Here is a 21,548-nt window from a genome sequence, read left to right as displayed (position 1 = left end):
ATTGGTGTGTGTGTGTGTACGCATCAGCTCGGAAACAAACAATGGCTCTAACTAGTATTTTTCGACATCCGGCTCAGGCCCATTATTCAACTCTGTGATGTTCTATTTGATTAGAATTCATTGACAAAGTATATGACAAAAACTGTTTTAGGTATATATAGAAATTTGTGTAGGACAAACCAGAAATATATTAATAACTTCTAGATTTTGTTCTTTAAAACATAAAAAAACTATGAAAAATCGAACTGTTGGTTCAAAAGCAGCTAAATCACATTGTTACACACGTTACAACGTGGAATCAAACAATACCTGGTGATTTTACTTGAAAAATGACCTTAGCTATTAGATAGATAGATGGATAGACTTTATTGATCCCAAATTGGGAAATTATTGTGTGACCGCATGTCAACTAATCACTGATCAAAATTAATACACCAAACTATTTTCCACAGTCTGCTACAAACTTGAATGAGCCATGTTTCCCCCTGAGTCCATGAACCTGACACAGGGCTATGAGTGCATTGACCCTCACATGACTTCAGTGTGGAGTCACAGCGACGGCCACAGTGAAGTCCGTCGTGTCCTTCATGTCGTCCTAGTATTTGTCTTATCTTCTCACAAATGCACATAAGAAAACCCTTCCGTTCAAACCAATGACGCCTTGGAGTGCGTCAGCGTGGTGATAGCTCAGCTCTACACGTGACTGGTATTCACATCAGTACATCACCAGCAGTGATGATATTGATTGTAAGAGGGCTATAAAACTGCTGCAGCAAGTGTCTGATGAATGAAGGCATCTGTTTATTGGGAAGTAACATAATGACTGTGAGAGTGAGAAGCAAGGCTCCGAGAAATATGGGGGAAATTGGAAGATCGTTCCTGTGTTCACTGTGTGCGTTTGTGTGAGGCTGAGAGATAATGTTGACATGCTGGCTGTGTGTATACACTGTACATCTATGCGACGATATGTGTGTATTATTATGCAGATTGCAGAGCGTCCTCCGCCACGTCAATCCCTCATTCCTAACCTATGCTGCTTACAGCGGCACCGCATGTTATCTGTGTGTTAGATTCTACACCAGTGAGTTTTTGTCTGTCGGCCCTGCGCTGGTGTCACGGTGCTAATGAGGCTGTGTGTGTGGGATGACAGTATCTGGGCTGGGCTAATGGGACTCATCTGTTCTAATTGGAAGTGGAGCTGGAGCTGGAGCCGGTGGCGGGGCCCGCCTGGGGCATATTGCTGCCATACATCAGCCTGTCTGAGGATGTGTATGTGTGTGTGCATGCGAGAGTGTGTGTGTGTATATGTAAGAGTGTGGGTGTGTGTGTGTGTGAGGAGGTTATCTGCATACGTCAGGACATAACTTAGTTTCCCAGTGGAGACAGATGACTGGGAAGCCCCAGGGAGCGTTATTAGAGTTTAAAGTTTTCCTTCTCGTTTTTCATCATTGGTCTGCAGGCACGGGAGGTGGTGATGTTAGGAGGCTATAATCTGCCACACTGCAGTATCCTTTACGATACGATGCACAGTATCAGAATGTGAAGGAGTGGGGTATGCAGTGGTGGTGTCTGTAGATGCAGCGGTATCTTTAAACAGGAAAAGTTTACAAAGTTTGTTCACCGATCAATAAAAGCGAGAGCCATACTCTGAAGAAAGATAAAATGACGAGAAGCGAGATAAACTTTCAGCTGCACCTGAGGCTTGGAGGGTTGTGATTGGCTCCGAGAGTTTTAAAGAGTGTGTGTGTTATGGAGCTTCAGGACAGCTTGGTGGGATGTCGAAGTAAACAGAGAAATCTAAAGCACACAATAAAAGAGTTGACGGGCGAGAACTTACACTGGGATGGGCGAGTGCGTCACTGTCGTCATATACTATGGACATGGGAAGAGTGATGTCCTGGGGATCTGCACTCAGTGACTCCTGCTTCACCTCAACTGGCTCCGTCTGCACTCACAAAACATTCAATCATTAAAATGAGCACATTCAAGTTAATGTTCAAGTATTTAAATAGGTTTTGAAAAAAGAAATCGGACCTGGGGGTGCACATCAGAGACTGCGCCGACCTGCCTACTTTCTAATCCCTACTCAAATCTCACCTATTCAGAACTGCTTTCAGTGTATGGTCATGTTATAGTGTTTTTCTGCTAAATTCTATGTAGTGTCTGAGTTCCTTGAAAAGGGTTATACAAATAAGATGTATTATTATTATTATTGTTAAAAAAAAAGAAACATGATTAAAAATCAGCATTTAAATGGTTAAAAAAAAGAACAAAAAAGTTGTTAGAATATTTTAGCAGAAGCAACAATAGTTTTAATATGGATTCAATTATCACATAACTTATATGTGCAGAGGAAGATGATATAACATCTAGAATGACACTCAGTAGATCTGCATTGCTATTTTGATCCTCAACAAATTACTCACACTCATAAACATGAGTCCCTGAATTATTCACTATGAAAATGTTGAAAAACTATTTTACAATATCAAACATCCAGTGAAAATTCCTGGATAAGTCCCTTCATCTGGATCCACTCCAAAATTAAATGGGTTTAATGGGTTGGTCCTTGGGTTTTTGAGTAGTTTTTGCGTAAACCTACTTAATAAAAGACCCAGATGAAAACATAAGCTCATTGTCAGAGGTAATAAAGCTCAGTTTTTTCAGTATGTAGCATGTCCATGTTGAAAAAACAAGATGATTACTGTAAAGAGCCAGTGTGCATGCTACAAATGATTGATTTTCTTTTTTACATATGCTTGCTGATTGACCCACAATAGTGAACGGCTATTGAAAGATCTTAGCGCACAAAAATATCTTAGGAACATATTTTGCTTCCCCAAACTGCAGCTTGATTGCAATTACCGAAAAATACACATATTTGTACAAATAGCATGTAGTTTCAAATGGGGCATGGGGAAGAATGCAATATGACATTTGTCCAGGAGATGGCAGTGAAAGAATAAAACTTGAGAAACTTGGGACTCGCTGTATGTCATCCACCTTATAATTTGTGCAAGTGAGTCTACTTTGGCAAAAGCAGCACCTGCGGTACGACAGGCCTGGCTTCAGATGAGTGAAAGTGTATTGGGTCTTCTTCATGTTGGTAATTTCTGAAGCTGTAACGTGTAAATATTAAAATATTCAAACCCTTGGCAGAATCCGCTTTGTGACAGGTTAGCTCAGGTGGGCAGCGACGTTATCCACATTATTTTGTTACAGTTGCAGCCAGAGAGATTTTTCTGAAAAGGACTAAGTAAAGATGAAGGCTCCCTGCCCCCCTCATGTCACCATCTGTAGAGTCGACGCTGATGGTGGGGAACATGAGAACGGTTCCTCCTCCATCCCTGGGGGTATGACTTAAAGCTATAATAAGCCCCATATTTGGAAGGATGGCCTGTTCTCCTTGTTGTACTTGATGAAGAAGAAATAACTAAATTAATACTTTGCCAAGTCCATTCATGTTTCAAACACTACTAATACCAGCCCCAGAGCAAATGTTTACTCGGTTGGAAAGATCTATTTAAAATTCATTTGGCAGCAGCAGAAAGTGAGCGTGATATAAAACACACTGGCTAATTAAGTATGGGGATGTGCCAAGTATCAGACAGCATAACTGGTCATTGCAATTCTTGGGAATGATATGCTGAGTATACATTTCTAATGAATTCAGCTTGAAATAGAAACAAATCTTAGAAGATGCACTGAGGCGGATTTTAACAGTTTTACTGGTTTCTCCTCATTAACAGTTGCTTAAAATTCATTCAGTCATCAACTCATACCCGAATGGTTATTAACACTAAAACCAAATAAACGTTATAATCATATATTGTCAAAAAATAACATGTTCAAATTGGCAAATACAGTATATTCTGTTATTTGGGCGATATTCGATTAAACCAAGTCAGTAACAGATTACCTGAAGACATTAGAGTATGTTAGGTTTGTAGTTCATGTGTAAATCTTTTTAGCTATTCAGCTTCTGATTTGATTTAACAATAAATCCTCCTAAATAAGCACCAATCCTCTGGATATCTTAAGAAATCTGCGACTAATGATGAGGATGACAAACCACAGCTGCTTTAAAAAACTGTGTAAAGTTGAAATGATGAACAATTGAAGCACTTTTGTTTAAAGAAACTGATTAAAATAAAAGCACAACTCTTCCTTTTTGTACTTCACATTATAATTTATGTTGATTTCAAGGAATCATTTGATTATTCTCTTTATCTATATCATGTTATATTGTTGTTATTTTACAGTAAAAATCTAACTTTATACACATGTGAGAACACACTTGACATTTTCCAATACAGGAGGTCTGCTGTAGGTGTGAACAATGAAAGCTCCAACCCGACTACATAATTGAATCTAGTAAAGTTTGGGGATCAATGCGGCTTCACACTCGGAGGCCTAGTATACTGCCTGTGTGCAATCTGTAGAGTTAGTCCAGGACAGGACAGATTGACTTTCTCCCGTCCAAGCCGCAGCCACACGGGTGCTGACCTTTGTCAGACTCGCCCACGGCATGTCCCAGCGGCATGTAGGTTTGCTGTCACATGTTGTCACCTATCTTTTCAAAACAGCCATGAGCCGCAGCAAATCTAATTCCTGCTCCTTCAGAGACAGCAGCAACATTTCAATAACGACTTCTGTGTTTTGTCTGCATCTGCACAACCAGAGGGGGGACACAGAGAGACTGAGTGAGAGAAAGAAAGAGAGAGATGGCTGTTGCCTGCTGTGGCTTTTGTGTGGGTGCTGCCGCTTTGGAGGCGGCGAACAGTGGAGTGTCTGATGAAACCGTCTCAGGTTGGAACAAACGGCGCTGAATGGGAATGTTTGATTTGGTCTGGGCGGTCTCTGGACAGACGGCACAGTATTGCAGAGGGGGAAATCCAATAAGAGACGGAGTGAAAAGATGGAGAGAGTGAGGGGCACGCGGAGAAAGGAGAGACAGAACGCACCTTTATATCATCCCTGGATGATTTGAAAGCCTGAGGAACAAAGGAATCACTCTCGATGGCCTCGATGTCCTTTATCCTTCGCACTTGCTCCTCCAGAGAAGTTCCCCCTGAAACACACGTTACACAGACGGGGAGCCGTGAACAAAAGCACGCACACACACATGAACACAGGATGCACAGAGGGTCAGCTGCCCCTTGTCATGTTCTGAAAAGCAGCAGATTTCATTTGGACTGGGCTGAGCCGATTGTACCCTCTCCCTCTTTATAATGCTCTTTGACACTTACAACATGAAATATCTGATATTCCCCTATTTTAATCTTGGTCTCCATGAAAAGGACTCTTGTTTAGCCAAGGGCATAGAGTTAGTACTAAAGGTAAGTGGAAAAAATACTAACAAGATAATAGCCAGACAGTGAATTACACTCAGATAATGCATTCTAAGATAATCAAAATATGAACTGCAATGGAATTTCATTACAGAGACAAAATGTGATTAGGTTTCATACAGTTTTCATGTATCAGAAAGTATTTTGCTCTGGCTCGGCCACTCAAACAAAAAGACAGAAAGGGTTTCCAGTAAATTACTCTTGGATATAAACACATCAGGATTCTGCATATCAGATAATAACTCATTTCAAGAATTCAAGAGCAGTCTTCGTAGCGTAGGAGGGCAAAAATAGGTGTGCCAGGAAAGTTAGCAACAAGAAGAAAAAAGAGACAGAGTCTGAATGCTTCCATTATTCTCCGGCTGTCAATCTTTCCACTGATCAGTCAATATTCATCCCTCTCTCCCCCATCCATCCGTCCTCTCCTGCACTCTCCCATCTCTCTATCTGTCAATCTAGCAGACATCCATGTTTCTCTGCTCCGCTGATGTAGGCTGTGTCATGAAAACAAGTACACAAATGGGCATGCATGCACACACACACACACACACACACACACACACACACACACACACACACACACACACACACACACACACACACACACACACAGACAGAACAGTGGCGTACAAGTACTCCCACATGTACATGTGTTTGCAAACTTACATACTTAACACTCACACTGATGGCTCCCATAAATCTGTATATGCAGATAGTTTACTTTGGAATGCATGTGCGCACGCACACAGACATACATACACGTGCACACACACACAAACTTACTGCTTGCGACTGGAGCTAATAGCAGGAATTAATTCAATCCATTAGCAGCTACAGAAAGGGTGTCATAACAGATCTTCATGGCCTTGGTGTTTAATGAATAAATGAATATTTGTTCCGGCTTTTACAACAAAGCATCACGTGCATGCGCACATATGCGTGCGCGTACACACACACAAACCCTATTATAGCTCATAATAGCACTCAAACAAACTCGCTTTTGATTTAAATGCACTGCAGAATTGGACAACTGAGTGACAAGTGGAATTAAGCCTTCCTATATGACAGACTCTCAGCTTGTCATCCTGTGCAGGCGGGAAGATGTGAGGAGAGCAGAGCGGAGACTCAGACGTTGCTGAGCGGCTCCAAAAATAGTCATTACCTTCACTGGGCTGGTAGATGAAGTCTGAACACTGGCCTAATATCCTCCTGGAGACTGTGGCCTGTCCTTCACACACACACGCACACACACACTATCACCTCCACCCGCTGCACGCAAGTGTTTGAGTGAAAACTAACGCAGGCTGTGACTGGCGGACAATTAATTCAGCACAATTAATTCACTTTTTCAATTACCCCTTCTCTGCTGTCCTTTGAGCGTGAATGCCCCGCATTAAAAACTACCACACAAACTGCACCACTGACACGTGTACACACACATACACACACAGAGAGAGAGAGCGAGAGTGAGAGAGGGAGAGAGAGAGAGAGAGGGAGAGAGAGAGAGAGAGACTATCTTCTAGCATCTCCCTGGCAGGCCCGTTTGTTACTGGGCTGTCCGTGCACGCTGCAGGAATCCATTAAGACCTCAGACTTTTTGACAAACACATTATTGGTAGATAAAATGACTTCCATATGCTGTTTGTCAGATGTCAGCAGGAAAAGATATGTATTTCATGAGAAAATCAAAAATAATGGACTTTGAGTGCGGGCCTAGCGAGCTCAGAAGCAGACAAAAATCAATACTCTAGCTGAGCGAGCGCACTCTGCAGCTCGGAGAGGTCAAAGTTGATATTTAATATTGACACATTATCTGGCAAATTAATTTAACAGGTCGACTAAATTGTCACCGCATTAGGAACACTTCTCTGTCAGCGATGAGGAGGAGGATAAAGTGAAATCTGAGATAGAAAACACAGAGACGGGGAGACAGAAAGGAAGAGAAACTAATTTAAGACAATTATACACAGCTCTAAATGTGGTTATTTTCTCTCTCTGTGGTGTTTGTGTGTGGATGTTGCGATGCTCTAACATGATTTAGGAAACAGGATCAAACTCGATCAATAAACTTTTGTTTTGTAACAAGAATAATGGATTTTGACAGAGCAATGTTAACGTTTGTGTCCTTGAATGTTTGCACCGGTGCGCGTGTGTGGGAGTCACTTGCTATGTCATTACTGAAATTAGTTGGACAGACAGCGGTGCTGATGAGTGGCTTGGAATCAATAGGCTATTGTTCTCTCTAAATGGCTGTTTGTCCACTTCATTGATTAAGACCAGAAGACGGGGAGAGAAAATCAAACCAGCCAATGGAAACAGATTTCAGCTCATCTCCTTCGGCCTTGAGGACGAGAGCCTGTTGCACCTCCCCGGCAGAAGAGGGAGCTGTTCAACAACACATGCGAGCACAGGCCGCGGACTGTGGCAGAGTCCTCTTTGTAAACTTGACTTTGGTCTCCTGTTTGTCAATCAGGAGCAGCCGAGCTGAATATATTGCTGCTGCTGATTAATTCCAGTAATTGAGTGCACCAGCGTGCCAACTAAATTACTGCAGCACTTGTGTGGAGAAAAATAAATAAAAGAAAAACAAACTGCTTGTTTTATTGAGGCCTCGCAAATTTTGGCAAATCGTTGACAGAGTTTTAGAATTATATGGCAAACGGGAATTTAATGAATGTATTAAAAACGAATAGGAAAGAAAAGGCAAAGTGTGCAGCTGTATAAATGGGGAATAGTGTGACTTCAGCTCAGTGAGTACAGGAAATATATCATGTCAGAGCAAAGGTGACTCCCATTTTAATTTAAACTGTTGAATCAGTTTTGTTCAATTTGACAAAGAAAAAGATTCACAGTCATAAAGATTTATTTTTATATAACTTATTATTATCTCTAAGCAAAACACCACTGACACATGTCCACATCCCAAAGATGACACAGATCCTACCTCTTAGAAAACATGGGTATAAACACTGAACAGAGTTTTCTGTCCCGTGCCGAGCTTTCACATGGGCTCAGTTTCCCAGGTTTCAATAATGTGTCCTCCCCCCCTCTGTCCCCCCCCGCCCCCCTCCCTCCACCGCAGTAAAGACGTGTAATTCAATGCTCAATTTAGGCTCGTCTCTGTGGAGATTTTTTTTGCCTGCTAATTGATAGAAATTAAGCCATTAATCAAGCCACTAGCCATCATTCAACCCGGGGAAGATGAATACAAACTTTCATAATAACCACCTTCCCCATTTTAGCCCTCATTAGCATTAATTTTTAATGTAATTATGCTATTCTTTTACACTGAGCTCATAAATTACTGCTCTTTTGTTGCTGGCTGGCCTTGTAAAATCCAAAGTAATGCTTTGTAGTCTGATCTTTAAGGCAATTACTGGCTTCTTCACTCTTTTATCTCCCTGCATTTCCAATAACCTGCTCTCTAATGATTTATCTCCGCTGAACCCCCAACCCCCCCTCCCAGCACTCTCTCTACACCAGCGGCCAACTGCCCCGCTGCCAGCCTCCGCCTCCAATCACCCCCCACCCCACATCCGCCCACATTCTCCCCATCATCTTACAGTAGCCCCAGATACATCAGGGATGCACACAAACACATGCACGAATGTTTGCCTCCACCAACTTAACTGTATGAGCACACGCGTATTCTTTCTGTGTGTGTGTGTGTGTGTGTGTGTGTGTGTGTGTGTGTGTGTGTGTGTGTGTGTGTAACTTTGTTTACTATCTCCTTTGGTCATTTTTCTGCTCGTCCTTCATTAGTGAACATCCAGCTCCAGCGGTGGTGACAACACCTGGGGAAACCAAGGTAATAGACTGGCACTCCACCCCCCCACCCTCTCTCTGCCTCTCCTGGCTGGTCTCCTGTGGGTCTTACCTGTAGGCTAGCTGCTCTTGTTTATGTAACCCCTTAGCTGGATAAATACACACACGCATGCACACACAAACACTCGCAGAGCTTGGCATCAAACAGCTGAGTTAAGCTTCGCAGGGCTGTGTGCTGCTAGGGGCGATAGAGGGGCTCCGGTCTGGCCCTGTTCTCAGCAGCAGCATCCTGGCTGCATCAAAGTCTTCACTGTACGATTCTCCAGGCCCAAACAACAGGCTGCTCCAACGCATGCCTGGGAATTGGACTAAACAAACCCCCGAAAAAAAATAATAACGATATGAAACAATAGGTTACTTATTAAAAGCAAACTGATGAGATTTCATTATCAGCGGCGAACGACTCTGAGAGACATTTTGTGATGCAGATGAGGATTTCCATTACACTACAACAAATAAATCAAGAGACCTGATGTGTCTGCAGGGACGCTGCTGCTAATGACATATTTTGTTGATACGACAGAGATGTTCAAGCCCAGAACCATCGAGTCAGACCTGCTCCTCCACTCCAACAGTAAACCACATGGCTAACTTACATTATTTAAAAGGTGTCTGGTGTGGACCTTGGTTAGGTAATACTTTTAGACTGTATTGATTAAGGGCTGCTGACAGGTTCTGATGTTAGCCCTGGAAATGCATCAAGTGGTTAATGAGCAGCTATTAGGCCCATCGATTTGCTGATTTCAATTGATAGCTAGCAGGCCAAAGCAGCACGTCAATATTTGCATAACTAATACCCTGCAGCTTTAGGCATTGAGAAATGAGCCCTCAACGAGTAAGGGAGACAGGAAAGAGAGGGATACATAGAGAAAGGGAGATGAGGACAACGACAGCAGACAAAGGCAGATCAGCCACCCAGAAGTATGAGTCAGGAAGAAGCAGAGAAACAGAAATCAAAACCATCCAAACTGCTAAGAAAAGCTAAACTACCATGTGTTTCCTCCCTCTCTCTGTCCCTCTATCTCTCTCTCTCTCTCTCTCTCTCTCTCTCTCTCTCTCTCTCTGTCTCTCTCTCTCTCTTTCTCTATGTGTGGGCCGTCTGTAAGGAAGCAAACCACCAATCGTAGCGCTGCAGCAATGATGAGATGTGACGCTGACGCTTGCCTGACGCCTGTGGCAGTCTGGGTCAACAGGTCACACAAAATGAAGGAGAATTCTGACAGGCGGAGCCAGATGTCCCACGCGTGTATCCCCGAGGACAGTGTGTATATGTACGCATATGTTTGTAAGTGCGCTTGTGGAGCAGGGAGATGTCTGGTGACAGAGCAGGTGGCTAAGCCAGTCTAATGTGCATTCCCACAAGATATCCCCCCCACCCCACACACACACAACACACACACATTTATATACATTACCCCACCCCCCATCCAGAAAAGCCACATGTCTCTATAAACCCATGTTTTCTAACAATGCACCTTCCACCACAACACAAGTGATCCCCTGTGGTGCTCACCTTGTTATCTTTGTGTCAACTGCTCTCTGTGGACTTCGCCATCCAGTCGACTCCTGTCACTGACATCAGCGACCTGTCACACAATACTAATGCTCAGCTGTTTACCTTAACCAGGAGATCTGCAGTTTAAGTTCTGTGCAACTTGTGGAGAACGACATGTATGATCACAAATAAATTGTCCGTGCAGTCTTTAGTATTTTTTTTTTTACCTTAGCAGATATGGCATGTGATATGTTTATGTGATATCTTATGTGATATCTATTTGGCGTCAGGAAATGAAGAGCAGCTGGTGGCTGAGTGTCACACACACTCACACTCTCTCCACCACACACACACACACACACACACACTCACACACACACACACACACACACACACACACACACACACACACACAGACGCTCTGCGAGTGTCTCCTAGTGATAGCGATCTCTTACTCTCCAGTCAATAAAGGCCTGAATGATGAATTAAAGACCCAAACAACTCGCTAATGACAGGATGACATGGCAGCCACGCGCCGTACTTTGGCTATCTCCTTCCACATCTCCCCTCATCGCTGCCTACTCACCACTCCTCTCTCTCCTGCCATACAACTCCATCTCTCCTCTCAACTTCCTCTCCTCAACTGACCCTGGTTCAACTACTCCACAGTATATTCTCCACATCTATACACATATAAATCCTGCTACTACGATTAAATGCATGTGTTTAGCCTCTTTCCATCTCGGCCCATAATGAAGTCATGGTGAGGAACCGCAGATTGGCCCCAGTCTGTCAGCCATCACACAAAGTATCTGAAGCTCGCAGACTGTATTTAGAGGAAATGACGATGCATGTAATTGTTGGATTCTTCAATCAAACATACACTGACGGATCCTAAATACATTTGTAGTCATGCAACCTCATGCAACATAAAAAACCCACTAGCATACTGCATCTACTTGTAATAGGCTCATATGGAGAGTTTACCATTCATCAGGGGACGGCATGTTTATTGTTGCCTTGTTGACACTGTACTTATCATGGATATAAATAATGCATTCATTTCCAAAAAACAGAGGGTCTACCTTTCAGGAGAATAGTGCATCTACTGTATATTTACTGCATATAAATCGACTATTTATCAGAAACTCTAGCTCAGACTTGACTGCACGGTGCTAACTGCAAACATAGAGGGCTAACTAAAACCAGGTGTTTCTCTCTGTGTGTGTGTGTTTGTGTGTGTGTGTGTGTGTGTGTGTGTGTGTGTGTGTGTGTGAGGGAGAGAACGAGAGCAGTATGAGTGTTTGCCGATGTCCTGGACCTGGCCAGTGTCACAGAATCTCATTAAATAGTGAAGCTTTCACAGGCTGAGTGGTGAGATCTTCAAGATCACAGCCACTTTCTCTGTCCGATGGTTCCAAAGGGGGCTTGTGGCATTTCAGATTTTGCATTAAGTTTTGTTTCCCTTATATTTTTATTAAATTATGTATTAAGTACTGGGCGAGTCTTACTCTTTCAGGACTTGTCATCATGCTGCAAGAACAACAAGCCCCTCCAATGTCACTAGGAAAGAGGATAAGATTTTTCCTTTTGATATTTTTAGTAGATATTTACTGGTAAGTGCTTGTTCAGTAATAACATTTTGTTATTGAGCTTTCTACACAAAATATGCAAGAAGAGCTTTTATGTACAAAAAAAGGAGACAGAAGTTTTTAAAGATAGTGTAAAACAGCATGAAGTCATTTCTCATATATTAAACTCAGTAACCTACAGGATGATAACAGCATGGCTGTCTGTGAAAGAGTCTGTCAGACTCAAGGAGCTCTTTATTAAGCACAGTGCTGTTTTAGTGTGATTAGAGCAGAGTCCTGCCCTGCCCTTTACCAGAAATAACAAGCGTTTGACAGAATTAACTTGAAGTTGAACTACGCTGTGTGCGTGTGTGTGTGTGTGTGTGTGCGTGTGTGGAGGAGAAAAAGTGCAGCGGTCTCCATTTTTCGATCGCAGGCTGGTCAGCAGCTCTTTTATGAACAACTCCGTAATTAGAGAAACACCAAGCAACTAATTACTTAATTGGAGCAAGGTCTTTAAATTGAAAATGATGTAATCGGAATCCAGGAAATGGGCTTGATTTTCACATACACAAACACTTGAACGTCAACACACAAACAGGCACGCACACACACACATCAGGCACGCACGAGCGCGCGCACACACACAATGACAGACTCGTGACCTACAGTCTTCTTGACATGTAGCCATCAAGAAACCAACTCTTTCTCCTTAGTTGGGTCGTAATTGATTCTCTCTTTCACTCTGCTGGCTCATGACAGTGTGTGTGTGTGTGTGTGTGTGTGTGTGTGTGTGTGTGTGTGTGTGTGCGTGTGTGTTGAAGGAGAGGGGGAGAGAGAGCAAGGGAGACTCCTGTTTGTGTGGTCTGCTCCAAACTATATTAGTAAAGGTCATGGCCGCGTGTGTGTATGTGTGTGAGTGTATCTGAGTAGTAATTAATAAGGCAAATGCCCCACCCCACCACCCCCTCCTCCTTTTCTGACCTCAGTTGTCGACTAATAAGCTCGGCACCGAGTAATATATTATCCTCCTTTTTTCTACTGCATTCGGCCTTATTGGAGGAAATCGTGAGAAAAGTAACAAAACAAGGGTGACATTATCATTTGCATGTAAATCCAAAAACCCCTCAGTGTAAATGATTTTTCCTTCATGGCCTAAATTGCAGGGAGGAAATGCATGAATATTTGTGTGACTGTAATGTCCAGTCAGTGCGGCTATGTTTGATTTCTTTCAGCTGTACTGATGTGTGAGGAGCAAGGGGGTTAGTACCTCTCACTGCACGCTGACTCCATGTGTGTACAGGTCTGTGTATTGTACTGACTGAGTGGACAAAAGTATTAGTGTACTATATGCACTGAGTAAGCACAGTAAAGAGGTATAACACATTATTGTGCTACCTTGGATTTGTTAAATATTTTGCTGTTCATCAAGTGTCATTCGCTGTTCAGAAAGAAGAAGAAAACCACAACCTTCACTTCGGAGCAAAAAGGTGACATTTATAGTGATAATCATCAATATGAATTTCTTGATGTAACCTTTGGCCATATCGTCCAGTCCTATTATAATCACAAGTTTTTGAATCAAACCTAAGTGGTCAAATATGATGCAACAATTGATGAACACATTATTATTAGGCCCAGACTTGGTAAACTAGCTAATCTTAAAAGCTGTGTCAGCAATCTGATGAGCAGATTTTGTCAAATGTTTGTAAATTTCAGACAGTAGTTATATGACCTCCTTTTCCTGTAAGCAATGTAAAATAATTTTAAGTGAGTACCAACACCCTCATGACACAGTATAGTGTCACTAAACCCCTAATACACACATGCAACTCTCCGAAAATATCATACATTAAAGGGGACATAGCATGCAAATTCCACTTTGTTAGTGCTTCTACAGGTTAATGTGGGTATCTGGCATGTCTACCAACCCAAAAACTCTGGGGAAAAAACACTCGCGCGTTTTGTTATAGTTCCTCTAAGTCAGAAACGTCATGCTTGAGCGACTCGATTGCGCTTCCTGGGTATTGTGTCGTAACAAGGAACTGGAAGTCTCCCTACATGGTCTTGGCCCACCCCCCCACCGTCCCCCCACACCGTCCCCCCCCCGTTACTTCCGTGTTTACACCGGAGGCAGCGCAGCGCCGTTCCCAAGCACGCACGGCGGGCTGTTCACACGGGGCGAGCATTTCTGGTCAGCCCGCGATTCACTCACATGTGGCATTTGTCTGGATCGTTGGGACTGGGAGGCTGCAGCAGCTGCTCGGGAGCGACCGCTCGCTCTCCGTGCGTGAGCTGGAATTTGTGTCAGCGCCACACAGCGCACAGCAGTGTGGAAGACTTCCGCAGTGTTCAGCGCTACTGTAACCCCGAACCCGACATTCAACGGGTACAACAACAAGCGGAAAGCAGAATCGCGGGCTGACCTTATATATACAGTCTATGGGGCTGACCAGCGGAGAAATGCTCGTCCCGTGTGAACAGCCAGGCGGCTGCGTGCTGGAAACGGCGCTGCGCTGCCACCAGCAGTCTTCCACACTGCCAGCTGTGTGGAAGACTTCCAGTGTTCAGCTCTACTGTACGCCGGGTTACAGTAGTTCCGCCGGGTTACAGTAGTTCCGCGGGTTACAGTAGTTCCGAGGTACACCGGGCGCGGAAGCGCCGCTGCGAGCAGCGCAGCGCCGTTCTCCAGCGCGCAGCCGCCTGGCTGTTCACGGGACGAGCATTTCTCCGCTGGTCAGCCCCATAGACTGTATATATAAGGTCAGCCCGCGATTCTGCTTTCTCCGCTTGTTGTTGTACCCGTTGAATGTCGGGGTTCGGGGTAAATGATGGTCTTCATAGCCCCCACCTCTCTTTCTCTCTCTGTCTGTCTGCTTGTGTGCTTGTAGTGGATGGGCAGAGGGGACATTTAATTATGTGATTGGGAAAATTAAAACTCCAGGACAACAAGGGAATACAAAGTATGGGATGCATATTTGATAATTTATATCATATAAAATATGTAATTTATATCGTTTAAAATCATGGGGGGAGAGGGGGAGGGGAGCTGGCTCATTAGCATTTAAAGGAACAGGCAGTCAAAACAGGTCGCTCTGTGGAGGGCTGTTTTATACAGGGTAAAAAGGGTGCTGTTTTATATGATCCTTGTGGTATTTTGACCAAAGTATGTTACAGACATTTCATTAAGACCCCAAGGAACCATATCAACTTGTGGTAAAATGGGCATGCTATGTCCCCTTTAAGGACTCCCATGCAATCTCATTTCACAACAACACAACCGGCACACATGTAAAAAAAAAATAAAAAGGAGGGACTCTTCTGTGACCTCTGATGTCTAATGACACACCACCACATGGCCGGAGCCACCCAGGGCACCAGCACTTTGACCTTCTACAGTCGGAGGAGCGTGTCGCATCACAGCAGTCTGACCACCCTGTTAGACCACAGCATACACACAACCGCTGTGTCTGATCAGATGCAGACAAAGTGAGAGTCCATAGGTCTGAGACCACTTTCCCATTCAGACTTCTTTCACACACTTTCACATACTGGGAATGTTTTCTGTCAAAGAGGCAAACTACTGCCTCAGCATCAAACTCCAGGTAGTAAGTCTACAATACTATGGTTGCAGTGATCATCAGATCAAGGAAAAATCTAGAAAATAACACCTGTAAAAAACATTTAGCCAAAAAGTAAATAGAAAACATACAGGCACTAACAGCTTTTCCCCAGTTACTAAACATTAATTCAATTAGAGTTTACCATTCATTATCAAATTTTCAACACATCTGCCTGAGACTATATTTAACCTAAATGTAATGGACAGGACAATATATCAGCCTGGTGACTCAACGCAGGGTTGCTGAACGTACATCAGTCTAAAGGCAGCAGGTTAATTGATAAGGGGGACCCAAGAAACGATTACCAATCACAGAGGCTAAAAGGGGACTGTCAATCATCTGTCCACTTGACCTGAATGGACACAGGTTGAAACTGCGTGCTTGATTTTGGTGTAATCTAGCCTATGGCAGAGACAGCTTAGCTGCGATCGAGTCAAACGTGTCATTCCAAAGATATCCTTACAGAAATTATTAAGCTATAGGCCCCATAGCCTCTGCAGTGACAGCCCCACCAGGCAGCATCAGCATCCCATTACCCCGGCACAACAAAGGGTCACACGGGGTTAGCAGCATTCGGCATTCGCCTCCACTCGTTCCACGGGACCGGCAGCGCTTAGGACAGGAGGTCACCTAATCACCTTGCCGAGCCATTTCCAAGGGAGAAAGGGGGAAACGAGAGGTGGGGGGTAAGAAAAAAATCAACTTTAAATTTGCGGTGATGAAAAATCAATAAAGCAGTAATTGCTTGGCTTATCACCGTGCAATGAAACAAATTGGGAGGAGAAGGAAGGCAAGGGAGAGGGCTGGCGTCCATGTTGCACGCCAGGGTTTTTTTGGCTGCAGCATGTGGAGCTGAGCAAAGCATGAGAGAGAGAGGAGAGGAGTTTGGGCTTCAGTGGGCCAAGGCAAGGAAAAAAGGTCTCCTCGTGATAATTAAATCTTCTCACACTGATTTTCTGCCAAATTTATTTCCCCAGGGACCATAACTCTGATTCAGTGCTTACAAGCCTCGCATAACTAATCATTTCAACGTGGGGGGAACCACAAACCTGAATGAATAGGGAGGGGAGAGAGGAAAATAAAAAGAGAGATCGCTAGACCAAATTTGTGGCACTATTCATGTCAGAATCAATCATTATTTAGGCAGGACAAAAAATCTGAAATAAGTGTGGAGAGCTCTTCTGTAAGATTTTGTTTGAAACAGACCTTAAAAATGAAGGTGTAATTAACTGTCATTGTGCTCGCTTTTACACTTTCTCTGCAGAAAAAAAAAGAAGAAGCTTTAATTCCTGGAACAAATAGAAGCCATGAAGCCAATGAAGTGTCGGTTCAATATTCCTCTGACTGTTCCTGGCATGATTGTGTTGAACATAATAACACAACAAATAAGGCCATTTATCTGAAGTAACGACAGGAGATGGGGCTAACTCCACTAATCAATACGGAATCAATACAAACCAGATTTTCTTACATCAAAATCACTGAGACAGATCTTCCTTCAGTGCAGAGTGCACAAGAGCAATACAGTGCCTCCCTGGAGTCCTAGGGTGGATCATATAGCCGCTGGAAAGAACACAGTTTAAAAAAAACAAGTATTATGGGCTACCCTGAGCGAGGATGCTGGGAACTATAATTATAGCTTGGTATAACTCAGACACTCTCCTTATTGCATCTCCACGTTTTAGTTAATGTGATGAGATCATGGACACCAGATCACTCGTGTTTACCAGCGGATGAATTTCACCGCTTGTCCTTCAAGTGGCAGCCGGAGCGGTGCAGACGCCGCGCGGCGAGGTAGCGTGGCATGCCACACCATGGCCCCGGTAATTAAAACATTTAAAGCAGAGCCAGCCCCCCTGTGCTCCCGGGGTGTGATATGGGGGTCACGCGCCTGTAGATTCTAATTTGCGCACCATTTGTATTCATGACAGGCACGTGCTAAATATTTAACAGCAGCCCGGCAGGAGTTTTGTATTGTTAGGCTTTCCAGGTCAAATAATTTGATTTCAAGGCAGATTACATTAAGCGTCAATGTCCAAGCCACCACTCTCACTTGCCTCTCATTTCCTGTCTTTTATTACAACCGAGATAGGCCAGAACTGAAGGGATATGGCTTTGGATTATACAAGAGCTTGTTATCCCTGGATTAGTTATTATTTTCAATTAGAAAAGGGATCACATCATTTATTACAGAAGCACACACCCACAAAAGGTATTGCATGCTGACTCCCGCACGCAGAGTGGAAATTTTAGCTGACTGACAAATCGTTCAGCAGAGCACGTAATGACACCTAACAAGAGAAATATTATTTCAAACAAATGATGGTGCAGCCACAGGCACCATTAATGATATTTCACTTATATTGATTGTCCTTGGCTGTTGAGGATGTGTCCTCTCACTCCTCTATATGTTGAACAAGTTGGGCAAGAAACCGAATCCAGACATTTTTGTTTCAGCCGAGGACCTGCGGTGATTGACAACAGGGCTAGTTAAACGGTGATGAGGCGTTAATGGATGCTAGGTCCAGGAAGTGAAGGGAGGGAGGGGGGGAGAGTGAGATGGAGGGGGCATGCGGCTGAATATTTAATGGTTATATAATTCCTGAACACAGACACACACAGACAGGTACACACCCAACCCGTGACCTGTCCTACACACTGCGTAATTAGGGAAACAGTCCTTTCGTTTAGCTGCCAAAAGAGCAAACCGTAGGTATATATCCCCCTAATGATATGGGTTAAAGAGCTATTATACGTCTCATTAAAATATATGATCTCCCAATCTGGTGGTGGTTTGAGGTAATGGGGACACAGCAGCACCGGGGCTAAAATACCATCTGCAGGCAATAGACGTGTGTCCAATCCATATCTACATAATTCTGCATGTCAGAGAGAGGCTGCATGAATGGAAAGATGTTTCTGTCAGCGAATCATGAACGAGGCACAGCACAATACGTTTTAGAGTGTTTGTTTAGAGAGTATGTAGTGTATAAAGCAGAATGTGAGTTATGGAGCATACAACACACACGGATTTTCTAGAAAACTTGGTGACGTGTTACATTTCTCTTTAAGGATATAAACCCCACGTTTCTCTTTAAGTATTTTAACCCCGTTCACTACAGTGCTTTATCGTGGCAGCACCCCAGGGTTAACATTCTCAATCGTGATGTTGTTGCCAAAAGCTCTCGAATCTTGTTGTCCGTCCAAGTTGACATCTTTGTTGGTCTCCTCTACGCATCTACCTCCTCTATAAAATCCTGAGATATTTGTATTCTTTTTGTTCTTTTAAGTTTTGCATCCGTCGCGTGTTCGAAACGTCATCGACTCGCTCTCTCCCGTGGTAAATTCTCAGGATATACTGATTTCTCGCATTGGCTCATTCAGACATTATCTAGAGTATTTACTCGGGGGCTGGCAAGATAACTCCAGAAAAGGCCCCGCAGCAACTCACTCGAACATTTCTATTCTCACATACAGCCCCTGAACTCCAGATAATCTGAAATTATCCAGAGTTCAGGGCATGTCTGACAGCAGCTTTACTGTACATATACAGTTGGTGCTGTGTCTCAATGGCTCTGCAGATCCAATAGTATTGTAACTGATATGCATCTGTGGAAAAAAACTACCAGTAAATATGTAACTAAAAGAAATAGTAAACATAATACATGAACGTAAATCTGCATTCAAATAAATAAACAGATTTACTTTGACACACAAAACGATCTGTGACTTTAAAAAGGTTGAATGATTAATAGGGGTAATAACAGAAGATTAATTGGAAACTATTCTGAAAATCAATTCTGTGAGGATTTGATGCTTTTTCCTGTTTCTTGTCGTTGAGAGCTTATAGTGTTGGCAATTTGATACATTTGGTTAATTGTCCAGACCTACATACAGAATAAACACACACTGTGACCCTGTATTTTGCCTTCAGTAAAGTGCCAGCTGACACTATAGTGCACACCAACAGACTGTGTTACACTGGCAGTCAGTTCTTCTTATTATAGCTGGACATACTAGGTTAGCTAAAAGCCTCCTGGGCACGCAAACAACATTTCTCAGCTTTAATAGCCTAAACAAGGCCTGCAACTGACAAAGGAATCATCCTCCCCTCTCATTCTCACACCCTTTCATATCACATTTCCTTTTTCAACCACTAGCATCATCTGGCTGCCCTTAACCAGAGAGCCAAACACTACTTTAATGTGGAGACTACTTTGTTAACTGATGACCACGGGGCCAGTTATTGATCCTCTCCTTTCTCTATCTCAGTAAAACCTGCTGATAAAAATCCCTCTCTTCTTGCAGGGCTCCGCAGTATGCAGCCACAGTTCGCTACAATAATAGCTTGCATATCATAGCATCCACATGAATCAGATCTCGGTGGTTTCGATTAGGGTTGAACTAACTCAAAAACATTGCCAGTCTAGGATGGGAATCTATTTATGAACGGAGAGTGTAGGTGGTAGTGTTCTTCACTTTTCCCCTCCGTTCTCTTTAAAGGTTTTCTCATTTCACTTGACTTAACGGTTCAAGTGTAAACTTTCTAGTTGTGTTCACCTCTAAGAGGCCCTGCAGGGAATAAGAAGACTCCTGGTGATCTGATGTTTAGCAGCAACAGTGGCCCACCTCCTCCATTTTAGCAGTGCTGGGAGGATGGAGCCGGCTGACTCCGCTTGTGTGTGTGTGCGTGGTAGCTTGTATGTATTTGCGACAGTGCCACTGGCGTCTCTCACTACCGAGGTAAGGGCAAGTCATCTGGACCACTTTGTCAAGCCCCTCTGATCTCACTTCATGTATCTCTGTGTCGGGAAAGGAATAAAATGATCGTCCTTGAAGGCAGCGCCCGCCCAGCGTGCGGCGCTTCCACCACTCCACCGCACAATTAAGCACAACACCTTATTTCACACAGACGAAACAGCTGGAGTGAGGCTTCGAGCAAAGGGGAGAAAGAGTCAACTGCTTCCAAAGTGTGAACTTTGCTTAAAAAAAAGCTATTTGACTGGGAGCTTTGCTCTGTTGCTCCAAGCGAGGCACTTAGTCACCACTTTGGCAATGCTTCCACACAGAGAAGAGGTTAGGAGAGAGGTGGAAACGGTTGATGAGGACAAATGGAGGTGGGAGGAAAGCGAGTATGTAAGACAGAAAGTAGGAGGAGAAAAACTGAAAGGAAAAGGAGGAAGAGACTGAGCAGTAAGGCAGAGAAAAATGTATATTATTAATGTTAGAGCGGCAGAGAGGCTGAAAGAAACAAGAAAACAAAACAGGGTGCAATGAAGTGAAGGAGGGAAGGAACTGGAAGACTAAAGCAAAAGTGCAGGGGCTAATTAGTTTCTGATGGCTGGACTTTCATTTGGCTAAAAGGTCAGCTAACTTTAAAGGTCACACTGACGTGCCTGCTCGATACAAACACAAAAAATGACACAAAAAGAGGGGAGACCGAGAGAAAGAGAGTCCAGCAATATAAAAACACCCACACTAGAACAAATTATACTACTACACATCATCTGCATTCACGCGCACACACACGCACGCGCACACACACACAGTAGTTGACAGCACATTTGATATTCTCATTTGTATCATGCTCTGGTCAGAGGAGGGACCAGGGTCATTACTCCATCTGAGGACATTTATTACTGCCACTGCAAATTACTCATGACTTTATTTGAATGTGTATCCA

At 43.5% G+C, this 21,548-nt stretch overlaps 1 protein-coding gene across 1 annotated transcript in view; it reads right to left on the bottom strand.

The window, feature by feature from the left end:
- Window positions 1–21,548, bottom strand: part of rsrc1 (arginine/serine-rich coiled-coil 1) — a 120,413-nt gene that overhangs the window by 565 nt on the left and 98,300 nt on the right. The window contains exons 8-9 of the mRNA XM_035154616.2: window positions 4,965–5,071; window positions 1,838–1,945 (exon numbers count right to left, since the gene is read on the bottom strand). Coding sequence (XP_035010507.1) covers window positions 1,838–1,945; window positions 4,965–5,071 — 215 coding nt within the window. The remainder of the gene's footprint in view (window positions 1–1,837; window positions 1,946–4,964; window positions 5,072–21,548) is intronic.

Source organism: Hippoglossus stenolepis, chromosome 4 (genome assembly GCF_022539355.2).
Source record: "Hippoglossus stenolepis isolate QCI-W04-F060 chromosome 4, HSTE1.2, whole genome shotgun sequence".
NCBI lineage: Eukaryota > Metazoa > Chordata > Actinopteri > Pleuronectiformes > Pleuronectidae > Hippoglossus > Hippoglossus stenolepis.
Note: the sequence above shows the minus strand (reverse complement) of the source record. Positions and strands in the feature narration are given on the sequence as shown.